A 24,678-nucleotide genomic window follows, 5' to 3' on the forward strand; every position below is an offset into this window, starting at 1 on the left:
TAAAGCTACCTTGCCCAGGTCTTACGGATTCATATGTTGCCTTTATTCCCAAACCTTTTTGTATTTACCTAGCAAATTGCTGAGCGAAGCAGTAAAGTTATTCAATCCATTTGACATCCCAGGCTGGCCGGCCTGTGGTGCTTCTGCCTTCGGCTGCAGAGAATGGCTGTGTTGTGGTGGCAGATCCAAGCTTTTTGCAATGCGAACATTTGAAGAGGAGGGGGCCAAATAAGTGATAGAAACTGGTGGGATGAAGGGATGGGGGAGTCCACTTTTTCTCATGTGCTATAGCCATGACATCTCCATAGAGAGCTCAGCCACAGGAGCGAGAGCTGCTTAAGGGGAATGTGGCACCATTTTGGCTGGGATGAGTCTCTCCAATCCTCTTTGGCCAAAGTACTCTGTAATCTTTGGAGGTGGTGATGACAATAAACAGGCAGGCTATGAGGGAGTTTCGTAGTCCCTGGGCTTCATTTTTTGCCCATTGCCACAAATGTGATAGTGTTGGCAGGCTGTAGAAAGCAATTCTAGAGAGAAGAATCTAAGTATAGTGTCCATCCCCTAGGCCAGGGGTGTCAAACTGTCGGCCCTCTAGCTGTTGCACAACTACAAGTCTCATTATGCCTCTGCCTATGGGAGCCATGCTTGTAACTGTCAGCCTTGCAATGTGTCATGGGACTTGTAGTTCTGCAAAAGCTGGAGGGCTACCAGTTTGACACTTATGCTCTAGGCCAGGGGTCTCCAAACTGCGGCCCGCAGGCCAGATGTGGCCCTTTGCTTGCTTTTATCTGGCCCTTGGGGCACTTTTCATTCCACTGATACGAAGCACTATTCCTTCCATTGGCAGCAACGATGGGGCACTATTCTTCCCATTGACACCAACAATTGGGCGCTATTCTTTCCGCTGACACCAACTATGGGGCACTATTCCTCCCACTGACACAAACGATGGGATGCTATTTCTCTCACTGACACCAATGATGGGGCTCTGTTCCTTCCTCTGACCCCAAGGAAGGGACACTGTTCCTCCCACTGCCACCAGCGACGGGGCACTGTTCCTCCCACTGCCACCAGCGACGGGGCACTGTTCCTCCCACTGCCACCAGCGACGGGGCACTGTTCCTCCCACTGCCACCAGCGACGGGGCACTGTTCCTCCCACTGCCACCAGCGACGGGGCACTGTTCCTCCCACTGCCGCCAGCGACGGGGCACTGTTCCTCCCACTGACACCAGCGACGGGGCACTGTTCCTCCCACTGACACCAGAAATGGGGAAGTAATTACCCCACTGGCACCAACGATGGGGCACTGTTCCTCCCACTGACCACCGAGCCTAAGGTATTGTTTTTTCCCACTGATGCCAGGGCATTTTCTACTCCCACTGGCAACTATCCGCCCCCTAAAGTTTGGAGGGCAGTAAACTGGCCCTTTGTTTCAAAAGTTTAGAGACCCCTGCTCTAGGCCATTCAAACCATGCCTGGCTAAGTAATTTTTAAAGTTTTTAACACAGACTTTATCAAAGTAAATCTAAAATCAAAAGTAGGGAAGGGTTAAAATCCTTGACACGGATTTTCAATTGGATTAAGGTCTGGAGACTGGCTAGGCCACTCCAGGACCTTAATGTTCTTCTTCTTGAGCCACTCATTTGTTGCCTTGGCCTTGTGTTTTCGGTCATTGTCATGCTGGAATACCCATCCATGACCCATTTTTAATGCCCTGGCTGAGGGAAGAGGGTTCTCACTCAAGATTTGATGGTGCATTGCCCCGTCCATCGTCCCTTTGATGTGGTGCAGTTGTCCTGTCCCCTTAGCAGAAAAACACCCCCAAAGCAGAATGTTTCCACAACCATGTTTGACAGTTGGGATGGTGTTCTTGGGGTCATAGGCAGCATTCCTCCTCCTCCAAACACGGCAAGTTGAGTTGATTCCAAAGAGCTTAATTTTGGTCTCATCTGACCACAACATTTCAACCAGTCCTCCTTTGCATCATTCAGATGTTCAGTGGAAAACTTCAGATGGGCCTGGTCATGTGCTTTCTTGAGCAGAGGGACCTTGCGGGCACTGCAGGATTTCAGTCCTTGTCAGCGTAGTGTGTTACCAATTGTTTTCTTGGTGACTGTGGTCCCAGCTGCCTGGAGATCATTGACAAGATCCTCATGTGTAATTCTGGGATGATTCCTCACTGTTCTCATGATCGTTGACACTCCACGAGGTGAGATCTTGCATGGTGCACCAGACCTAGGGAGACTGATAGTTGTTTTGAGTTTCTTCCATTTGCGAATGATTGCACCAACTGTTGTCACCTTCTCATCAAGCTGCTTGGCGATAGTTTGGTAGCCCAGCCTTGTGTAGGTCTAATCTAAAGGAAAAGTTTATGTACCAATATGTCCTCCTTCTCCTCCTACGCCCTGCAAGTGTCTACCATGAGTAAGCTCTGGTGACACTCAGGAGGATAACGGCACTACCCCAATCCAGACATGCCTATTAAGTACTTAGACATCCCATGGTGGAGGTCACATTCTCCCCATAGCCATGGCTCTACTCTGCAACACAAAATGAGGACCTTGGAGGTAACTGGCAGGTAGCTAATGATTGGTGATTTCTGAATATACTTAGCTGAGAGGGCGATCATAAGACACTATCAGTTTACCTTGAACAAGCAAAGTGACTGTGTCTTTTTAAGTAGCTAAAACTCCAGCTTTAGAAATGGAAGAAAAAGAATCACCCTGCAAAAATTAAAATAAAAAGGCAGCTCTCTGAGACTGTACCCTGAAAACGTACCACTCTGCGATCCTATTCTGGCCCTCTTTGAACTGAAATGACCCCCAATGTCAATCGTCCCACTACTTGTGAACCTATCTAGGTGCTTGTCAACAGGCCACCCTGGGCTCTTTGGAGAATGCAGAAAACAGCACCACACCATCACATGGTGCTGTTCTATGCACATTTAGTAGCCACCCACTACTAGAGGGAGAGGGCCCTTGGCATATGACCAGGCAGAAGAATTCGTAAAAGATTTGCATGCAAAAGTTAAAAAATAAATATATACAGTATATATAACCCCAATAAAAGGGTTGTAGCCTGCTGAAGTGGGGGGGGAGAGCAGAATGCTCAATTGGTACTGACAAACCTGAGCAGTGTTTTTTTTTTTTTTTTTTTTTTTTTTTTTGGCCAATAAAAAGTGTTTTATAGTTTTTCTGTTTACACATCTTTAGAAAATGTCCCAAGGGCAAATTGTATAGGAGTTTCTCCTAAAGAAATGTTTTAATTCTGAATAAATGTAATCTTTAACACAAAAGAGAGTTGATTACCACAGTTTAAATCAATTAATGTACTCTGTTCGGTACCATGTTGGCTAAACATGACCCTGCACTTTGCCTTGCTCGCCTCCTCCACCTTTTCATTACTCCCTCACTGCTCTGCTTAGCCATTGGGATCAAGCATACATAGCCTGGTATAGCTATTCTATTTGGAGCCTAAACAGGACTGAGGACTCTCCCCATCCACATGTGGCATTGTTGGGCCAATCATCAAATACTAGTGCTGTCACACAGAGTAAGTTGCCTTCACCTCTGTATGTTATAGTGGTTCTAAAGACAGAAGGTTTTTCTACCTTGATGCATTAAGGTAAAAAATCTTCTGGGTGCAGCTCCCCCCTCATTCCTCCTTATACCTACCTGTTCCCCATCTTGCTCCAGAGGTGTGCATGAGAGCCACAGTTCTCCTCGGTCTCTCTCTCCTCATTGGCTCACACAGCCAGTGGGCCAATGAGGAGAGAGCAGGGGCGGGGGTTGCACTCTTTGTGTGAATGGACAGTGTCCACTCACAGGAGCACTGCACTGGAGCAAGCCTGCTCAAGTGCCTCCATAGTAAGAGGCTTACTGTTGGGGGCACTCAGCTGGGGGGGCAGAAGCCAGGAGTGCTGGCGGGGGACCAAAAAGAGAACAGGATAAGGGCTGCTCTGTGCAAAACCATTGCACAGTACAGGTAAGCATAACATGTTTGTTATTTTTTTTAATTTCAACCTTTAAAATTACTTTAAAGTACTGAGCATTTTCTCTGTTTTTTGAAGCTAAATTTATTGACCTTAAAGTCCTAAAAGGGTAATTTCTGTATATTTATTTTGTCTTCGATGTGGATAGATGACGAGGTAATTATTGGTCAAACTATTACATCTCTGAAAAATGGCTTGGACAGGAAATGGGGGTGTAAAATGCTGGTCCGTGGGAAAAAAATCTATCCATTTAAATAATCCATTCAAGATTTGTTTGCTTTCCACATGCACAGAAAAGTTGTGAAAAGGCAGTTTTCAGCTCCAACGCATTCTTCTCCCTTTACAGAAACGGAGGTCTGGGCGGCAGGTGAAAAGACGAAAATACAATGAAGATCTTGATTTTAAAGTGGTGGATGATGATGGGGAAACTATTGCTGTGTTGGGAGCCGGGAGAGCCTCTGCATTGGCTGCAACCACACTGGCATGGCAGGCTGAGGTGAGAACTTTGGATCATATATTTACTCATTGCTGGTAGTCCAATTTGGCACCAACTTATATTATACCAATAAACCAAGTGACAATAAACTATAGTTTAAAAAAAAAAAAAAATATTTTCAATTGTGTGTTTTTAACACGAAAACATACCTTTTTGCTGCTGTCACCTGACCGTGTTAAGGCTTCATGCACACTGGACGTTTTTAAAGCTGCTGTTTTGGGCAATTTTTTCTACAGCCAGTAAACTCCCCAGCATGCTATCCTACAATATATTGCCAAAAGTATTGGAACGCCTGCCTTTACACGCACATGAGCTTTAATGGCATCCCTGTCTGTCCGTAAGGTTCAATATTGAGTTGGCCCCGCCCTTTGCAGCTATAGCAGCTTCAACTCTTCTGGGAAGGCTTTCCACAAGGTTTAGGAGGGTGTCCATGGGAAGGTTTGACCATTCTTCCAGAAGCACATTTTTTAGGTCACGCACTGATGTCGGACGAGAAGGCCTGGCTCTCAGTCTCTGCTCTAATTCATCCCAAAAGTGTTCTATTGGATTGAGGTCAGGACTCTATGCAGGCCAGTCAGGTTCATTCAACCCAAACTCGCTCATCCATGTCTTTATGGACCTTGCTTTGTGCACTGTTGCGCAGTCATGTTGGAACAGGAAGGGGCCATCCCCAAACTGTTCCCACAAAGTTGGGAGCAGGAAATTGTCCAAAATGTCTTGGTATGCTGACACCTTAAAAGTTCCCTTCACTGGAACTAAGGGACCAAGCCCAACCCCTGAAAAGCAACCCTACACCATAATCCCCCCTCCACCAAACTTTATGCAATGCAGTCAGGCAAGTACCGTTCTCCTGGCAACCGCCAAACCCAGCACGTCCATCGGATTGCCAGAAAGAGAAGCATGATGTGTCACCCCAGAGAACAGAGTCCAGTGGCGGTGTGCTTTACACCACTGCATCCAACGCTTTTCATTGCACTTAGTGATGTTAGGCTTGGATGCAACTACTCGGCCATGGAAACCCATTCCATGGATCTCTCTACACATGGTTGTGCGAGTTTGAAGGCCACAGGAAGTTTGGAAGTCTTTAGCTATTGACTCTGCAGAGAGGTAGCAACTTCTGCATACTGTTTGCTTCAGCATGCGCTGATGCCGCTTTGTCATTTTACAGTTGCTGCTGTTGCTAGTTGCTTCCACTTTCTTATAATACCACTAAGAGCTGACCGTGGAATATTTAGTAGCCAGGAAATGTCACGCATGGACTTATTGCACAGGTGGCAACCTATCACAGTACCATTCTTGAATTCACTGAGCTAATCAAAGTGACCAATTCTTTCACAAATGTTTGTAGAAGCAGTCTGCATGCCTAGGTGCTTGATTGTATACACCTGTGGCTATGGAGGTGATTGGAACACCTGAATCCAATGATTTTGAGGGGTGTCCCAATACTTTTGGCAATATGGTGTATGTGTTCATGCACACATCAGTGTTTTTGGGCAGGGGCTTTTTCAGGCTGGCAAAAAAACCTACTGCATTTGAAGAGGAGTTTTTCAGCTCTAAAAACTCTCTAATGCTGCAAAACGCTGCTATCTGGCGTTTTTGACCCTCAAGCTTTTGTGGGAGTATAGTTTTGCTAAAAAAAGCTACTGCAAAAATGCTAAGAAACACGACGAAACTTGCGTTTTTAATGCAGCAGTATACAGCTAATGCTACCGGTGTTTTAATAATGTCCAGTGTGCATGAGTCCTAAATGGTGGATACATCCGTTCTCAGTTTTCCCACTGTATGTAGAAATGTGGCCTTCCCTTCTTGTTCACTCCAAAGGGGGACTATGGGATGTGTAGTGTGCATAGAGCAGTGCACATGACCGTAACTAACATGCACTTCTTGTTCCAAACAAACAGAAGTGATGGGGAAATGAGAGGTGTGGGAGCACACAGAGAAACAATTTAGTAAAAAATAATTACTAAAGTGTTAAAGATATGTGTGGATTGTTTTTTTCATTTGGGAGGGAAGAATTAAAGATATTGTCTTGTGCCATTTAATGAAAAAAAGGATGTTCCATTTTCTATACATATATCTACCAAAATAATACCATATGTTTCAATTGTCTTATTAAAGTTCTTACTATAATTATTATTATACAGGATTTATATGGCGCCACCAGTTTGTGCAGTGCTTTACAATATAAGGGAGATAGTACACTTACAATACAGTTCAGTACAGAAGGAATAGGAGGGCTTACAATCTAAAGGAAGGGGGAGGTGATAACTGCGGGGGATGATCTGGTGGAGGTCATTCAAGTACAGTTCTTAGGTGGAGGTGGGGTAGGCTTCTGTCAGGAATCCCCGCTGCGACTGGCTCGGCGCAGTGCACCGCCCTGTGTCAGAATGCGGGCACTGAGACCTGGTCGTCCGCGGCGAGGGAGTTCGCGCATGCGCAGTAGGGACCGCGCGCGCGGCACCAATGGCAGCGCAGGGCGGGATATTTAAACGGCCCTGAGCTGTCATTCAGTGCCTTCTGGTCTTTCCTTGTATCCTGTATCTGCGAACCTGTTCTAAGTAAGTTATTGACCCGGATTGTACCTGACCTTGTTGCCTTCTCCTGCCCAGACCCTTGCTTTGCCTGACCTCTCTCCTGAATGCCCCCGTTTGGATCTGACCTTCCGTTGCTGACCTGGCGTGTGACCCGACTACTCTCTGCCCGCTGCCTTGTACTGCTCCGTCCCCACTGTTACCGACCCGGCCCGTTTGACCCCGCACTTGCTCAGCCATCCATCCATCCATCCCGACGGGATCACCCGACCTCCTCACATCAGGCTCTTCCCTGCAGGAGCCCCTGGCGAATACCGCTACCACTGACAGGCGTGCTCAGTAGCCACGACCTGGTCTCAGGGTACTTCAAGTCCATCCCCACCATCAGGGGCTCTGGTGAACACGTGCCCTGGGGCTTAGATACCGTGCGCTGGGGACGCCTGGCCAGTGGAGTGCTAGTGGTACCGCCTGGTGGTCCCTTACAGTACCAGAAGGCCATGACTGAGTCTGGAGGAGGGTCAGCCCCACTGGGAGATATTTGCAGGCACCTATCAGCCCTGACACAGGCTGTGGCGACCTTGCAGGACAAATGCACGCACCTGGAAAACCGTTTCCAGACCCGCTCTGCATCTGGCCCTGCTCCACAGGCCCCTGTTTCCGCTCCCCCGGTGGAAGAAGCTCTGGGGCCAGCTTCAGGGGCCTCTGCTCCTCTACCGAGGGTTGAACCCCGAGTGCCATTACCGGAGCGTTTTCACGGGGACCGAACACGCTTCAGGTCTTTTCAGGATTCCTGCCTCCTGTTTTTTGAATTGCAACCCCGCACCTTCCTAACGGAATCAGTGAAAGTGGGATTTTTAATTTCACTATTGCAGGGTGAACCCCAAGATTGGGCCCATCGGTTAAGGGCAAACCATGACCCTCACCTGGGAACGGTCTGCGATTTTTGGAAGCTATGGCCATCCTTTATGATGATCCACAGCGGGCAGCCTCTGCTGAAGCAACATTATCCACGCTTCGACAGGGCTGCCGGGCGGCAGAAGAATACGCCTCTGAATTTAGGTGTTGGATGGGGGACACACGCTGGAACGAGTTCGCGTTGCGACACCAGTTCCGTATGGGTCTGTCAGAGCCCTTGAAGGATGAGCTGGCCCGAGTGGGGGTTCCCGAGTCACTAGAAGACCTAATAGCCCTGACGATTCAAATAGACCGTAGACTGCGGGAACGCAGGTTTGAGAGGTCCGGTCAGGGTCACGGAAATGCATGGGGTCCAATTCCAGGCCCCAGCCAACGAACCAGAACAAATATCCAGAACCCACTTCCAGGAGATGCACAGGAACCAATGCAACTAGGCCTGGCTCGGCCTAAATTATCGCCAGAAGAACGCCAGCGGAGACGCTCTCTGAACCTCTGCTTCTACTGCGGTGAAGCCGATCATATGGTACGATCCTGCCCTCAGAAAATGAGTAAGTGCACCTCTTTTTCTTCTCTGGCTATTGGCAAGGTCAGTCCGTCCCAATCCTTAGTGGTGCCCCTCTCCTTTGAGCTTCCAGAAAGGACCGTGGAGGTGACGGCCATAGTTGATTCAGGGGCATGCAGTTGTTTCCTGGATTTAGATTTTGCTCATCAGCAGGGGATTCCCCTCCAGCCCAGAAAATGGGGCTTTAACATATTTCTGGCAGATGGCTCCCAGATAAAGTCAGGAGTAGTTAACCAGGAAACTCCCCCTATCGCCACTACCATTGCTAACCAGCATCAGGAATTCCTCCGCCTAGATGCCATTGCCTCACCTCTTTTTCCAGTCATTTTGGGACTCCCTTGGTTGCGGGCCCATAACCCCCAAATTGACTGGGAAACCGGGTCTATCTTGTTTCCGTCCCCGTATTGTCAGGAACACTGTCACACTGCGGGCTCAGCAGCCCCCCAGGTCCTCCTGTGCTCCGAGGGAGACTCCGACCTGAAACAGGTTATTCCCGCAGCATACCACGATTTCTTAGATGTATTCAGTAAGCGGGGGGCAGACACCTTGCCCCCCCACCGCCCGTATGACTGTCCAATTGATCTGTTGCTCGGCTCCGAGATCCCTTTTGGACGGATTTTTCCCCTGTCTGAGCTAGAATTGGGGGCCCTGAAGGAATACATAGAGGACAGTCTCCAGAAGGGGTTCATCCGTGCCTCTACTTCACCAGCCGGGGCGGGGATCTTCTTTGTAGAGAAAAAAGACAAATCTCTGCGACCCTGCATTGACTATCGTGAACTGAACAGAGTCACGATTAAAAAATCGTTACCCACTGCCATTGGTACCCGAATTATTTCAGAGCCTGAAGGCTGCGGCAATATTTACTAAACTTGATCTCAGGGGGGCCTACAACTTGGTTCGCATAAGGGAGGGGGATGAGTGGAAGACAGCATTTCGTACCCGGTTTGGGCATTTCGAATATCTGGTAATGCCATTTGGACTGTGCAATGCCCCAGCCACATTCCAACATTTTGTAAACGACATTTTCCGGGATTACCTTGACGTTTTTGTAATTGTTTACCTAGACGATATACTGATCTTCTCATCCTCTCTGGAGGATCACAGAATACACGTGACAAAGGTATTGGGTCGATTGCGCCAGCATGGGTTATACGCCAAAGCAGATAAGTGCAGTTTCGAGCAGTCCAGCATTGCGTTTCTGGGGTTGATTATCTCCACCACGGGAATCGCAATGGACCCTCAGAAGGTCTCTGCAATTTTGGATTGGCCTGTGCCCACAGACAAAAAGGGCATCCAGCGCTTTATAGGCTTTGCGAATTTCTATCGGAAATTCATTAGGAACTTCTCGGGTCTGGTCTCCCCCATAACTCAGCTAACCAAACTTGGAACCCGCTTCAGATGGACGCCGGAGGCTCAGGAAGCCTTTGAGGCCTTGAAAAAACTATTTACCACGGCACCCATTTTGGGCCATCCAGACGCTTCCCTGCCCTACGTACTGGAGGTAGACGCATCTGAGAATGCGGTGGGTTCCATCCTGTCCCAGAGAAAAGGCACCAAAGCATTACTCCACCCCATAGCGTTCTTCTCAAGGAAGCTCACCCCAGCCGAGAAGAACTACGATATTGGCGATCGGGAGTTGTTAGCCATCAAAACTGCACTGGAAGAATGGAGGTACTTGCTGGAAGGGGCCTCATACCCCATCTTGATCTTCACTGATCATAAAAATCTCGAGTACCTGAGGACTGCCAAACGGTTACGTCCGCGGCAGGCAAGATGGGCACTGTTTTTCTCCAGATTCATATTCCATATCACTTACAGACCTGGGTCCAAAAATACAAAACCCGATGCGCTATCACGCATGTTCGAAGACTCCAAAGAAGAACCGGTACCCGATACTATTCTGTCCTCAGGGAATTTCTTGGCTCTCCAAACTGACCTTTGGTCCAAACTAATGGATGCATCCACGACCACAGTGACCCCAGCTGGGGTACCCCTCCAAAACAAGGGGGGACTCCTCTGGAAGGAAGGATTGATCATGGTACCCGAAGAGGTCCGAACCCTTGTCTTGGGACAGTGTCATGACCATCCAATGGCGGGACACTTTGGCCCAGCGAAGACCCTGGAACTTCTCCAACGTTCCTTTTGGTGGCCAAACATGGCCAAGGATTGCAGGCTCTACGTAAAATCTTGCACCATCTGTCAGAAGAACAAGCCATCGAGGAACAAGGCCTGGGGGCTGCTGCGGCCCTTGCCGATCCCCCGAACGACCTTGGCAAAGGATCGCAATGGACTTTATAGTCGAGCTCCCCCCGTCTCAAGACCACACCGCGATCCTTGTAGTCATTGATCGGTTATTGAAAATGGCTCACTTTTTACCGTTAAAAAAGACTCCGTCAGCAGCCGAGACTGCGCGAATTTTTATCCAGGAAGTTGTAAGACTACATGGAATCCTGGAGGACGTCGTCTCGGATCAAGGGGTCCAATTCACGTCTAAATTTTGGAGGGCACTGTGCAAGGCCTTGGATATCAAATTATCCCTCTCCTCTGCGTTCCACCCCCAGACCAATGGACAGACCGAGAGGACCAACCAGACCCTAGAACAGTACCTGCGCTGCTACACATCCTTCCTACAGGATAATTGGCTACCACTCTTACCCCTGGTGGAGTTCGCGTACAACAACGCCAACCATTCCGCAACAGGGCAATCACCGTTTTTTTCAAACTACGGATTTCACCCTGTCTTTCTCCCTGACTTGGTTCCTGAATGCCCAGTTCCGGCGACACAGGACACACTAGCTTTCTTCTCCTCCAACAATAAGATACTACAGGAGGCTATTGCTCGGGCCCAGGAGGACTACAAGAAGGCGTTTAACAAAAAACGAAGAGGGGACCTGGTGCTGCAGCCCGGTTTTAAAGTGTGGTTGGCAACAACGAACTTGAAAATGCTATGTCCATCGAAGAAATTAGGACCAAAGTTCATAGGCCCCTTTTGCATAAAGCGGGCGGTCAATGAGGTGGCATACGAACTTGTCCTCCCTGACACACTCAAGATACACCCGGTCTTCCATGTGTCCTTGCTGAAACCAGTAATCCCCGATGCCTTCCCAGAACGAGAATCTCGACCTCCGGAGGCCATAACGGTCGAAGGGGAAGAAGAATTTGAGGTGGAAACAATCCTGAGGTGCCGAAGGAGGGGGGGTCAGACCCAATTTTTTATTAAATGGAAGGGCTATGGCCCTGAGGATAATTCATGGGAACCAGCCCATAATGTCCATGCACCCCGACTTGTCCGGAGGTTCCTTCGTGATCACCCGTGGTGGAGAGATCGGGTGGGCACCCAGAGGTTGCCCGTAGGGGGGGGGGCAATGTCAGGAATCCCCGCTGCGACGGGCTCGGCGCAGGCGCAGTGCACCGCCCTGTGTCAGAATGCGGGCACTGAGACCTGGCCGTCCGCGGCGAGGGAGTTCGCGCATGCGCAGTAGGGACCGCGGGCGCGCGCGTGGCACCAATGGCAGCGCAGGGCGGGATATTTAAACGGCCCTGAGCTGTCATTCAGTGCCTTCTGGTCTTTCCTTGTATCCTGTATCTGCGAACCTGTTCTAAGTAAGTTATTGACCCAGATTGTACCTGACCTTGTTGCCTTCTCCTGCCCAGACCCTTGCTTTGCCTGACCTCTCTCCTGAATGCCCCCGTTTGGATCTGACCTTCCGTTGCTGACCTGGCGTGTGACCCGACTACTCTCTGCCCGCTGCCTTGTACTGCTCCGTCCCCACTGTTACCGACCCGGCCCGTTTGACCCCGCACTTGCTCAGCCATCCATCCATCCATCCCGACGGGATCACCCGACCTCCTCACATCAGGCTCTTCCCTGCGGGAGCCCCTGGCGAATACCGCTACCACTGATAGGCGTGCTCAGTAGCCACGACCTGGTCTCTGGGTACTTCAAGTCCATCCCCACCATCAGGGGCTCTGGTGAACACGTGCCCTGGGGCTTAGATACCGTGCGCTGGGGACGCCTGGCCAGTGGAGTGCTAGTGGTACCGCCTGGTGGTCCCTTACAGCTTCCCTGTAGAAGTGAGTTTTCAAAGATCGCCTAAAGGCAGACAGGGTGGGGGCTGACCGGACATGCTGTGGTAGGGAGTTCCAGAGGATGGGAGAGGCTCTGGAGAAGTCCGGGATCAAATTGGATTACTCTGGAAGGAAGAGCACACAAGCAACCAATAAGATTAAATGGTTTGGCTTTAGATATACATTAGTTTAAGGTATATGCTAGGAAAACTATGTACATTGCAAAGATATTATGGAATGATTTTGTGCAATATCTGTTCTGAACAAATATAGTTTCTCAATCTATTTGCAAAACGGGAGGGTCTGCCTTCTTCATGATCACCTAAGCAGTCTCTGTGTTTAGAAAAGAAAAGCTGCAGTTTCTGTCTCCAAGCCTTTGAGTATCTCCCCAAAAATGTACTTCTTTTTTTCAGGGAATGTCAGAAATGACATCTGATCAGTGCAGTCAGTCAGAAAATATATAATCCACTGTGTGCACAATTATTAGCCAAGTGAGTTTTTTGACCAAATCATCATTTTTATGCATATTGTCCAACTCCAAGCTGTATAAAGTTGAACTCTTATTGGATTTAGGCATATCAGGCGATATGTATTTGTGTAATGACGGTGGATATGACCTAAGGAGATCACCACCCTATATCAAAGTGTGCATCATTATCAGGCAGCTTCTTTTCCTCAACCAAAATGGGCCGAAAAAGAGATTTAACTGACTCTAAAAAGTCAAAAATTGTAAAAAGTCTTTCAGAGGGATGCAGCACTCTTGAAATTGCTAACATATTGAGGTGTGATCACAGAACCATCAAACGTTTTGTTGCAAATAGCTAACATGGTTGTAAGAAATATGTTGAGAAAAAAAAGACGAAAATAAACTGCCAAAGATTTGAGAAGAATCAAATGTGAAGCTACCCATTATCCTCCAGTGCTGTCATATTCCAGAACTTCATCCTACTTAGAGTGCTCAGAAGTAAAAGGTGGTCAGTGCTAAAAGACATGGCCAAGGTAAGGAAGGCTGAAACCCAACCTCCACTGAACGAGACACATATGTTCAAACGTCAAGACTGGGCCAAGAAATATCTGAAGACAGATTTTTGAAAGGTTTTATGGACTGATGAGATGAGGTGACTCTTGACTGGGCCTGTATCTGGATACGTAACTGGCACAGAGCTCCACTTTGACCCAGATGCCAGCAAGGTGGAGGTAGGGTTCTGGTATGGGCTGGTATTATTAATAACATTATGTAATAATATTGTGTGCTCCCAGCCAGCCTGGTGGCAACAGTTGGGGGAAGGACAGTTTCTGATTCGGCATGACTGTGGCACTGTGCACAAAGCCAACTCCATATAGGCATAATTTGATTAGCTTGGTGTGGAGAAACTCGAGTGGCCTGCAGAGAGCCCTGACCTCCACCCTGTTGAAGACCTTTGAGATGAATTGTAATGCCAGTTGCGAGCTAGGTCTTCCAATATCAGTACCTGACCTTACGAATGCTCATTTGGCTAAAATAATTCACAAGCTCCAAAATTTTGTGTAAAGCCTTCCTAGAAGAGTGGAAGCCAGTTTATATTACAGCCGAAGGTTTTGGAATGAAATGCAAAAACTCACATAGATGTTGATGGTAAGGTGACCACATTTTTTGGCGAAATAATGTAAGATTTATGCTGGATTTCTGTAGACAAAAAAATGTAAAGAATTCCCTCAGAATGTTGTAATAAAAGGAAGAGGCATTTGAATTTAATGACGGATTGTAGAAAATCACACTGGCTGCAGATTGAAGTGAAAAGGTTGTTTTACGGTTTGTGTAGAAATTTTCATAGTAAGTTTTTTTTAGCAGAGTTTTCATTTTAAATTCCGAAAAGGAAATCAGAACTTTTTTCAGTAAACTCTGCAGTATTATGCCAAAATGAAAGTTTCCTGGAATTACATAGTTTCCATTAATGAAAATAGCAGAGGTAAGAGTATGTTGAGAATTCTTTTTTAATTTTTAGTGGCCCTTTGTATTATTGTAGGAGCCTCCGGAAGATGATGCCAACATAATAGAAAGGATCCTGTCTTCAAGGGTTGCTCAAAAAGAGGTGAGTTCAATCAATGTTCAGTTGCTCACTTGTGTTATTGTGTAGTCTTCTTTTTTTTCTGCTTCAGAGAGGTACTGATGTACCAAAAGATCTTCTATACATGACTTCCAGAAGCTGAATCTGCATTCAATGTGGCCATATAAAGTGATAACTAGCTCCAAATTCAGGTGTTTAAAGTGGCCATTGCCATTCCTTTTGCTATGCCATCTAGTGGTACATGTACATAAATTCTGTAAGATCCCTCTTTCTCCCAATTCATAGCATTGTGAAAATCAGACTTTTGAATGTGAGTCTGGACAAACAGACATCATCTTTCCTTTACTTTATGGCCATAACTCTATTGCTGTTGGCTGAGATCAGCAAATAGAAGAACTAAACTAGCTCTTTCCAATAGAGTAAGGAAGGATGAAGGTGAGTTTACACACTTTACAACTGCTGTCCTGAAAATGAGTACAGCATCCACAACATTTTTTTTTTTTAATTTAGTTTTGTATAGCGTGGGGAGGGGGATTGGTTTGAGCCTTTTGTCAGGTTTTCATTGCACAAACAAAAACACATTGAGGAAGGGCTAGAACTACTTGGGTTTTTCATGCTCTCCATGTCCTCCTGTTCATGTGATGTGTGTACCAACCATTTTTTTTTTTTTTTTTTTTAAATATACAGGCAAGGGAGAAAGGAGCGCACATGTGTCTGATATAAAGCAACTCTTCCAATACACTATTTTTGCATGTCTTTTCACAGATGTGTTATATGAGTGACTCTATAACAAATAAAACATATACAAATTGAGACAATGTAGCCAAGGCTGCCTCTGCATCATACAAACTGGCATCTTCTTTCACAACAAACTTGGATACCAAAGCAGAGCCCACCCTTCTTTGGTGCGTACCAACAGCCGTGAAAAAGGGCAAGACAATTCCCCCAAACGCTTTGGCTTGTTTTTTCTTTAAATGTTTTTACTTTTAATAAACAATTGCAGTCTTCGTCAAAAGTTGTCTTATTGTGGACACTAGGCGCTCCTTTCTTCCTATTCCAGTATCTTTTTTGCTGAAGTGACATCTCTGTCGTACCAGTAAGGTAGCAGCCTATACCTACCAAGAGAGAGCAACACCACCATTCACCTGCGGAACCACACGATATCTACCAAGAACCATTTAATCAGTCCAGGGTGGTCTCTAGCGCAAATTAATCACTTGTATTGCAATAAATACAATCAGTGAGCGCTTAATAATATAGCAGCTATAGTACAAAAAAAGTAACCACAATAAAACCCCATAAAATACACAAGTAGAAAGTGCAGCGCTAAAAGATATATACTCCAGTCTGGTAATAGATTATAATGATGATAAAATAATAGTAAAATAATTGATCAGTAATATGATAAAGTTGGTGACAGTTCGTGGTAGGTGATCGGTACAGGAGTTTATAGTGACTTCACGTTCCCTTGGTGTGGTGATAAATAGTAAAAATACGCACTCACCAGATGCGTATCTTTCAGTACGCATATAATCAATAAAACCAGAGGTCCCCCTCATGGGATGAATGAGCTGGGCCATCTTAATGGATTCTCCTCCCTCTGGGTATTTGGGCAGCCAAACGATCATCTCCCGGGCATCAACGTAGAAGCCTCTTAAGTGGATGGGCAGGATACTGATCAGCTCACACTGGAACTAGCGTCCTCCTCTGGACTGGTGGACTGGTGTCACAAGTGATATGGCTCCTATGCCTTGAAATATGGGCTCTAGAAATGAATGCTGGCTCACTGGAGAGCCAACAAAAAATGGCCCATAGTGTAGTATTTTTTAAAATAAATGTATTAATCCACGCGATTAAGGACATAAAATAAAAAGTAAACAGGCAAAGGTATACTGACCATATACAGTAAAAAGATGGCCAACGAACCTATGATAGGAGGCGGTGGCAAGACGTCACAGCGTAATAGCCCCTTTGACGCGTTTCAGGCAATTGCACTTCCTCAGGAATGGCCATCACCATTTGTACCCTAAAATTTTCATCCCCACCTCTAGAACATGCCCCAGCATTGCCTTTGTTTTTTCCTACTTTATTTTTTCTTGTGAGAAAGCAGCTTTTTATATTCATCACAAGGCTTATAAAGTTCTTGCAGGGGTAATTGCTGGAAGAAAGGATCAGCGGTGTTCCTGTTGGTGTGCACCGTCTTTCCCCAGGACTACATCTTTTAATAGCTCTTTCCCTACACACAGTGTTTGGGGAAGTTTTGTGGAGTCAAGTCAGAGGCTTTGCTTTGCTGGGAAAGAAATCAATGTAGTTATGTTGAGAGGGACACCGATAGAAGGAGTTCTGTAGTCCAACAGGGGAGAAAATGGGCAGGGCTAACAACAATGCTTGGAATTTCAATGCAGTAGAGACAGCATTGTCAGATTTTAACAAAGAGTTAGAAGCTTACTGTTTATCTGGCAGGAGTCACAAAGTATTTTTCCATACTTGTAATATTTTTAAAGGGACAAAACAGGGAGAAATGTGCATGTAGAGATGTACTGAATATGTTTTCTTGCACAGATGTAGTTTTAAAACACAAAGTGTGCATTTATTCAAAACATTTTTTGCGTGTTCATTGATAGATTCAAGAGATCTTTTTATTTTGTATAACATCTTTCTATAGATGGGCACACAGACAAAACATACTGTTAGTCTAACTCAGGGAGCATGTTTACAGGAAGGAAGAGCAGAGAAGTAATTTTATCAAAACTACATCAGTGTGCTGATTTCTGTTCACATAGACTGGGTGGGATCCTGGACCTGGCAATATTGTTTACTGAAGTGTTTAGATCACAAAACTTGCTACACAGAATTACATATCCTTTGGAATGTAAAACTGTTTCCATACATATACATAGTTTTGTATTTAAAGGCTTGTCTGCGGTTCCACTTCAAATTAAGAAAGCATTGTAGATGGAGCTATGCCCTACCAATCTTTGATGTTCTTAGACCAGGGGACTCCAATCTTATTATTATTATTTTTTTTATCAGAATCTTTATTCAGATTTTACCAAATACAAAACAGTCAAAGAGATGTGAAAGTTTGAATTTGTGAACAATATAACAAAAAACATAAGTGTTCATATAGGTATATTGCCAATGGAGATTACTTTTACAATCTAGAAATTTCAAAAAACAAATAAGATGTTGCTTAACAGACTAGTTAACCAGAACATGGTTTACCAAAACCGGGTACAAAAAAAATATGTTGATGATGGTGAGGTTGAAAATACGTGTCAGTCATGATTGTTCAATCTTAGACCATGACTTATAACTCAGTGGAGATATGGTCTCCGTTCGGGGGGGGGGCAGGTCCCGAACAGGGTACCTTAATGTACCCAGGCTATATCTTAAACTGAAACCTGAGGGCTGAGAACCAATCTTTTTTAAACAAAGGACCAGTACTGTCCTTTAGACTTTGGAGGGCTGAACTGTGGCCAGTGGGAGAAGAAAATGTGCTGGTGTCAATCAACGTATGCCCCATTATTGGTATTTGTGAAGGAATAATGCCTCGTCGTTGGTGTCAGTGTGAGAAATAGTGCCTGATATCGTAGGAGAAATCGTGCCCCAAGGGCCTGATAAAGGAAAGCAAAAGGCTGCATCTGGCCCTTGGGCCACAGTTTGGAGACTTAGACAAAAAAGAAGTATACATTAGTAAATGATGGCCCATATTAATACGGTTTCAGAAATTGTGTGCTTGGCAATTAAAATAAATTGCATACAGTATTTGAATTTCAGCCATGTATTTAGCTTATTGACTGGGGTTCACCTTCAGATTAATCTCAATGCACAGAGGGTATCAAGATAAAATCCAATGTATGGCTTTGCATTAAGAATAATATTGCTCTCATTCATTAATTGCACTCTTTTCTTTGTCGTCCAGATGACTTCTGGAGGATTGCCAGCGGAAATAGAGGAGTTTTATGTCAAGTATAGAAATTTGTAAGTTGGCAGTTAAATATATATTTATGATCAATTCAGTTGACTTGTGGAATTTTGAATGTATACAATTATTATTAACTGGGTAGACTATTGTCTGAACTAAAAAAACATGCATAGAGCCTTAAGCTGCATTTTACTCTGTTTTTAATGAACACGTGCTGCTAATGAAGCTGAGTGAACTTGCATGTTGTATGTATGTATGTCAATGTGTGTTTTCATGCTTTTTAATTGCAATGGAAAACACTTATACCCAAAACAGACAAATGTAAATCTGACCTTAAAGTATAGCTGCAAAGAGGACCTTTGGGGGCGGATGAACTAAGCATGGAGAGCTGGACAGTAATTTTGTTTCTGTTGTGTAGTTTCTTAACCGTTAATGTGTTGCTTCTCACAGCTCATATCTTCACTGTAAATGGGCAACTCTTGAAGATCTCGAGAAAGATCCGAGAATCCAGCAGAAAATCAAGCGATTTCGAAACAAACAAGCTCAAATGAAACATATATTCACTGAGGTCTGCTTAATGTGTTTTCTTCACTTTATTTTTTTTCTTGTTGCCCAGTGCGTACGGGACATTAAAATGGTGTTCAATCAGTTTATTTTATTTATAAATTTTGTGCTTGCCTTTAGACTCTCTCTCTGGCAGGGGCAGACTGACAACTCATGGGGCCTCCAGGCAATTGGGGATCATGGGGCCCCTGTGTCCTTGCCCACACTCAAAACACACCCAAAAAAGCCTATAAAAGGTACCAGGGGCATTTTATGGGGCCCCATACTGACCCTGAGCCCTCGGGCAGTGCCTGAGTGCTTGAATGGTCAGTCCGCCCCTGCTCTCTAGTTGGATCCTTACATGAATATGTCTGAACACAGGGGGGTTCAGAGGGAGGAATCCTTGCTCTGGCTCAGTTTGTTTAAATTTCAGTTTGTGCTGTTGACTTCTGTAGGCAGTTTTTTTTTTTTTCTTCAATAGAGCATTTAATATACAGGCATGTGAACATTAAACTAGAGCTTTAAATGTAGGCCGGAAAACACAAACTATTCACACGCTGTAGTATTTCATAATCGGCTAACGAAATTAAAGAAAAATTTTGTTTTTAGTAGTTTTTAATAAAAAACAGAGAAAATAGAAACTATATAAAACTACAGTTGCTTTCACAGTGATTGTTAAGGCTAGTTATATATTTATTTTTTAATAGCGAACCGGTTTATACTTACCCGCTCTATGCAATGGTTTTGCACAGAGAAGCCCTGATCCTCCTCTGCTGGGGTCCCCCGCCAGGGTTTCTGACTCCTCCTTTTCTCAATGTGCCACCATAGGAAGCTTCTTATTGTGGCACACTTGCTGGCTCAATCCCGAGCTATAGACACAGACAGCATGACTTGGCCCGGACCCCTCCTCTCCCCTCACTTGCTGTGATTAACAGCAGCAGAAGCCAATGGCTCCCGCTGCTGTCTCTGAGCCAATAAGGAGAGAGGGGAGCAAAACATGAAATTTTTTTTTTTTTACTTTAATGCAGAAACGTCTTTAAAAACCTTTAGCCTTTACAATCAATGTAACATGCTTTTACCCCTGCCTGACCTATTTGGAATTCAGTGATGGTTGATATCTCAATTTTTCTCCCTTAGCCAGATGAAGATATGTTTAATCCGGACTATGTGGAGGTGGACAGAGTACTAGAGGTGGCTCATACAAAGGACTCTGACACAGGAGAGGTAGGTGGTACTCTAGATCTTGGACAGAACATAACAAAAATGAGAGAATTTTGAGCTAGAGTCTCTAGAAGTTTTTGCACATGTGCCTTAAGGGCTGGTTCACACCACAATTATAGTGTTCTGCATGCATTTTTGCATGTTTTTGATATGTTTGCAATGCATTCCAGTGCGTTTTTTTTCCTTATTTTTTTCGTTATATGGACACCTGAAATCCCTTAGGACAGTGGTTTCCTATGTGCGTTCCAGTGCGTTGAGAAGTGTTTTGATCCAGATAAAAAAAAAACTGTAGCAGGTTTTACTTTTGTTGCGAGCACTGGAACTGACCATACTGACATGAACTAGGGCCATTGGAATATATGGCAATTATTGTACATGCATTCCAGGAAAATGTTTAAAAATGCATCTGATGTGAACCAACTTAAGGTGCCTAGAGATATAAGACCATGTCTACTCAAAGGTATTTTGAAGTTTGCAAATGTCTTTAATAGATCATTTCTCATGGGAACTTCAAGACCCTCACTTGCTATATTCTGTGGCCTCAGCGTGTGTATTTCCCTGTGACGAGAATCAAAAATGGCTGCTGGAGCGCAACTCGGAAGTGACGTACTTCCGTGATCGGAAGTAGAGGCTGGAACGCAATGTGATGCTGCACTTCCTGAACATCTGAATGGCATGCGTTCCACTGCCCAACAGTAACCATTTTGCCCAATACTAGTGCAATAATTGAGCATGCAGAGGGAGGGAGGGTGTCAGCTAGACTACCCAGAAAAAACTCTCTATGAGCACCAAATGCATGCAGATGTGCATGACATAATGCACAGTAGATGGGCAGTTTGTGGTGTGGATGTGCCCTAAGACAGGTGAGCTCACAGCAGAGCTTTGGCTATTCCTTTTAAGTACTGATGCCTGGTGGGGTGTCAGAACATCATGTTGCTGGAACACAGGAACACAGGATCCAGGGACACTGCATTGGGCGATCGATGTCAGGAGCTGGTGGAATGGTAGGGATGCAATCCATGCCTCCTCCCCTTTATTGGAATACAGAGCAGTACATGCTGTGGGTAACTTACAGGAATTGGCAGTGTAAATAACATCCACCAGTGGGCATGCTCACTAAATGGGGCGGGTGGTGGCATCTGAGCTTAACAAGAGTAACTCCTAAAAATTGGGCTTCTCGCAGGGAGTAGATGATGGCAGTCAGGAAAGCAACAAATAAAAGGATTTTCTTCAAAATCCTTCAGCTTTTCATAGGAGAGGCAAAGAAAGGTATTTAATTTTTTCAAAGCTCATGCAAGCTCTTCTTTAATGGGAAAATTATAGGCACAACCCAGATTTATGCCTACACCTCCCTCTCCTTCTAGATCATGTCACAGCACTCATTTTGTTCCTTTTACTATGTTGCTGTAGCATGAAGTTATTTTTCTTCCATTCTGTGATGTCGCACTAGGCTTGTACAATTCTTGCGGCATGACAGTGGACAATGTGGCACAGATATTATCCCCAGATCGCCGCCTGATCTGACCGGGCTCAGGCATGCAGATCGGACTGACTCCCTCTGAAAAACATCTGTACGGCAGCTTACCAGAGGGAGACTGAACTCAGAGAAGCTGCCTCTTCCTTCACTCTGCCTAGCTTAGCAGAGGGGAGAAGGCAGCTGGAAGGTCCCCTCTGACCACTTGGGCAAACACTCACCAAAGAGAGTAGACAGGAGGTCACGTTAATGGAAAAGAAGCAACACAAAATGCTGTTCTGGCTTGCTGTTTGGCTCCCTGCGCAGTGACAGTGTGCTGGGTGTGTACTGTCACTGTGGAATAATCCCCTTAAAAAAATGTGTGTGCAAATTTGTTGGAGTCTAGGCAACAGCATTGCTTTGCTGGTAAAGAAATCAATGAATCCTCGTGGAGAAGGCCGAAGCGCAGTGGAAGACTGGTGAAATTTGACTTTAGCAGGGAAGAATTCAGACACTGCTGACTGCATTGCTTGGGATTTCAGTGAAGCAGAGGCAGCATTGTCGGCCCTCCACGGGAATATACAGTTGTGTTCAAAATAATAGCAGTCAGACATCACTAACCAGATCAATCACTGTTTTTGGTAGAAATGATATTTCTATATGGCAAATAATTTACTAGCAGGTGTAGTACAGTAACAGAACCAACAGTCATGACATGCATGCTGCTGATTCTGTGTCATTGAATCACTAATTGAAAGGGGCATGTTCAAAATAATAGCAGTGTGGAGTTCTATTAGTGACGTCATTCATTCTTTGAAAAACAGGCGGCAATTATTGCCCTTATTTAAGGAAGGAAGGCAGAAAATGTTGTACACGCTGGTTACAGTGCATTTCTCTCTGAAATTCCGAGGAAAATGGGTCGTTCCAGACATTGTTCAGAAGAACAGTGTACCTTGATTAAAAAGTTGATTGAAGAGGGAAAACATATAAAGAAGTGCAGAAAATGATAGGCTGCTCCGCTAAAATGATCGCAAATGCTTTAAAATGGCAACCAAAACCTGAAAGACGTGGAAGAAAGCGAACAACTACCATTCAAATAGATAGAATAGCCAAAATGGCAAGGACTCAGCCAACAATCAGCTCCAGGTAGATGAAAGAAGGTGTGACGTTCCCTGTGAGGACTGTTACAATTAGAAGACGCCTATGTGAAGCAAAGCTATCTGCAAGAAGTCCCCGCAAAGTCCCACTGTTGGGAAAAAGACGTGTGCTGAAGAGGTTACAATTTACCAAAGAGCACATTGACTGGCCTAAAGAGAAATGGCGCAACATTTTGTGGACTGATGAAAGTAAGATTGTTCTTTTTGGGTCTAGTGGGCGGAGACAGTTTGTCAGACAACCCCCAAACACTGAATTCAAGCCACAGTACACTGTGAAGACAGTGAAGCATGGTGGTGCAAGCATCATGATATGGGGATGTTTCTCATACTACGGTGTTGGGCCTATTTATCGCATACCAGGGATCATGGATCAGTTTGAATACATCAGAATACTTGAAGAGGTCATGCTGCCTTATGCTGAAGAGGAAATGCCCTTGAAATGGGTGTTCCAACAAGACAACGACCCCAAACACACCAGTAAACGTGCAACATCTTGGTTCCAGACCAACAAGATTGACGTTATGGAGTGGCCAGCCCAATCCCCGGATCTTAATCCAATAGAAAACTTGTGGGGTGACATCAAAAATGCAGTTTCTGAGGCAAAACCAAGAAATAGAGAAGAACTGTGGAATGTCGTCCAATCATCCTGGGCTGGAATACCTGTTCACAGGTGCCAGAAGTTGGGTGACTCCATGCAACACAGATGTACAGCAGTTCTCAGAAACAGTGCGACTACAACCAAATATTCATTAAGTCATTCAAAGGAAAGCAAAATCTTCAAACATTTTTCAGTTTCTATAGTGAATGTTTGAGTTTGTAAAGAAGAACACTGCTATTTTTTTGAACCGTCTAATATTCACTTTTCTTCAATTTTTTTAGAGGAACAACACAAATTTGATCTATTTTTCTTCATGTTTTGATTTGGAATAGAATGTGTAGTGTTCCCAATGCATTTGTGTGTATGGAAATAAAAGATATATATATATATTTTTTTTATAAATATTTATTTATTTTCAAGTCTTATACATGTCATTTCAACATTTCTATTATTATAATTATCAAAACAGTAATTTATATAATTTATTTGACCATATATATAACTTCCTTATATGACCCAATTTCCTCCCCTACCATTATATCTCTCAATTGCGCCTCCTGTTTTATGATCCATTTCCCTGCTATACTATCCATACCCGGGATGAAATATTTTGTGTTCCTAAGTGGTATTAATTGTGAATTAAAAACCCACCCCTTTTGTCTGTGTAGTAAATCCCATTCTTTTAAAACATTCAAAGTATACTTGCTGGTGCTCTCCTCTAATTCCCTATATTGTGCTGGTACCCAAATACTTTTACTTAAACTTATTCCACTCAGTGCTTTCTCAATTTTAAACCAACTTTTCTCCGGATTATGGATCCAGTCAAAAATTCTCGCAATAATCCCCGCTCTAGAATATCTCCTGAAATCTGGTACTCCCAATCCTCCTCTCTCTTTACTTCTAGTCAATATCTCGTAACCTATTCTAGGTTTTTTTATTTCTCCATATATATTTTATCATCATTTTCCTAAGTTCTTTAAAATATGTCTCTGGGAGTTTAATTGGGATCATTTGAAATTTGTATAATACTTTAGGGACAATTATCATCTTTATCAGGTTTATGCGTGCCATCCATGATGGGTTTGGAAATAAAAGCTATTAGAAGGATTTTGAGCTTTATTCTCTTTTTTCAACACACTGCTATTATTTTGAACACAACTGTAGG

The 24,678-nt window shown here is 44.7% G+C and overlaps 1 protein-coding gene across 1 annotated transcript in view; it reads left to right on the top strand.

Moving 5' to 3' along the window:
• The window catches only part of CHD6 (chromodomain helicase DNA binding protein 6), a 192,410-nt gene that overhangs the window by 73,743 nt on the left and 93,989 nt on the right, over nt 1-24,678 (top strand). Inside the window, exons 5-9 of the mRNA XM_089673251.1 lie at nt 4,340-4,489; nt 14,572-14,637; nt 18,539-18,597; nt 18,992-19,109; nt 20,222-20,308. Coding sequence (XP_089529377.1) covers nt 4,340-4,489; nt 14,572-14,637; nt 18,539-18,597; nt 18,992-19,109; nt 20,222-20,308 — 480 coding nt within the window. The remainder of the gene's footprint in view (nt 1-4,339; nt 4,490-14,571; nt 14,638-18,538; nt 18,598-18,991; nt 19,110-20,221; nt 20,309-24,678) is intronic.

This window comes from Staurois parvus, unplaced genomic scaffold (genome assembly GCF_062004578.1).
Source record: "Staurois parvus isolate SC_StPar_1 unplaced genomic scaffold, SC_StPar_1.0 ptg000137l, whole genome shotgun sequence".
Lineage (NCBI taxonomy): Eukaryota > Metazoa > Chordata > Amphibia > Anura > Ranidae > Staurois > Staurois parvus.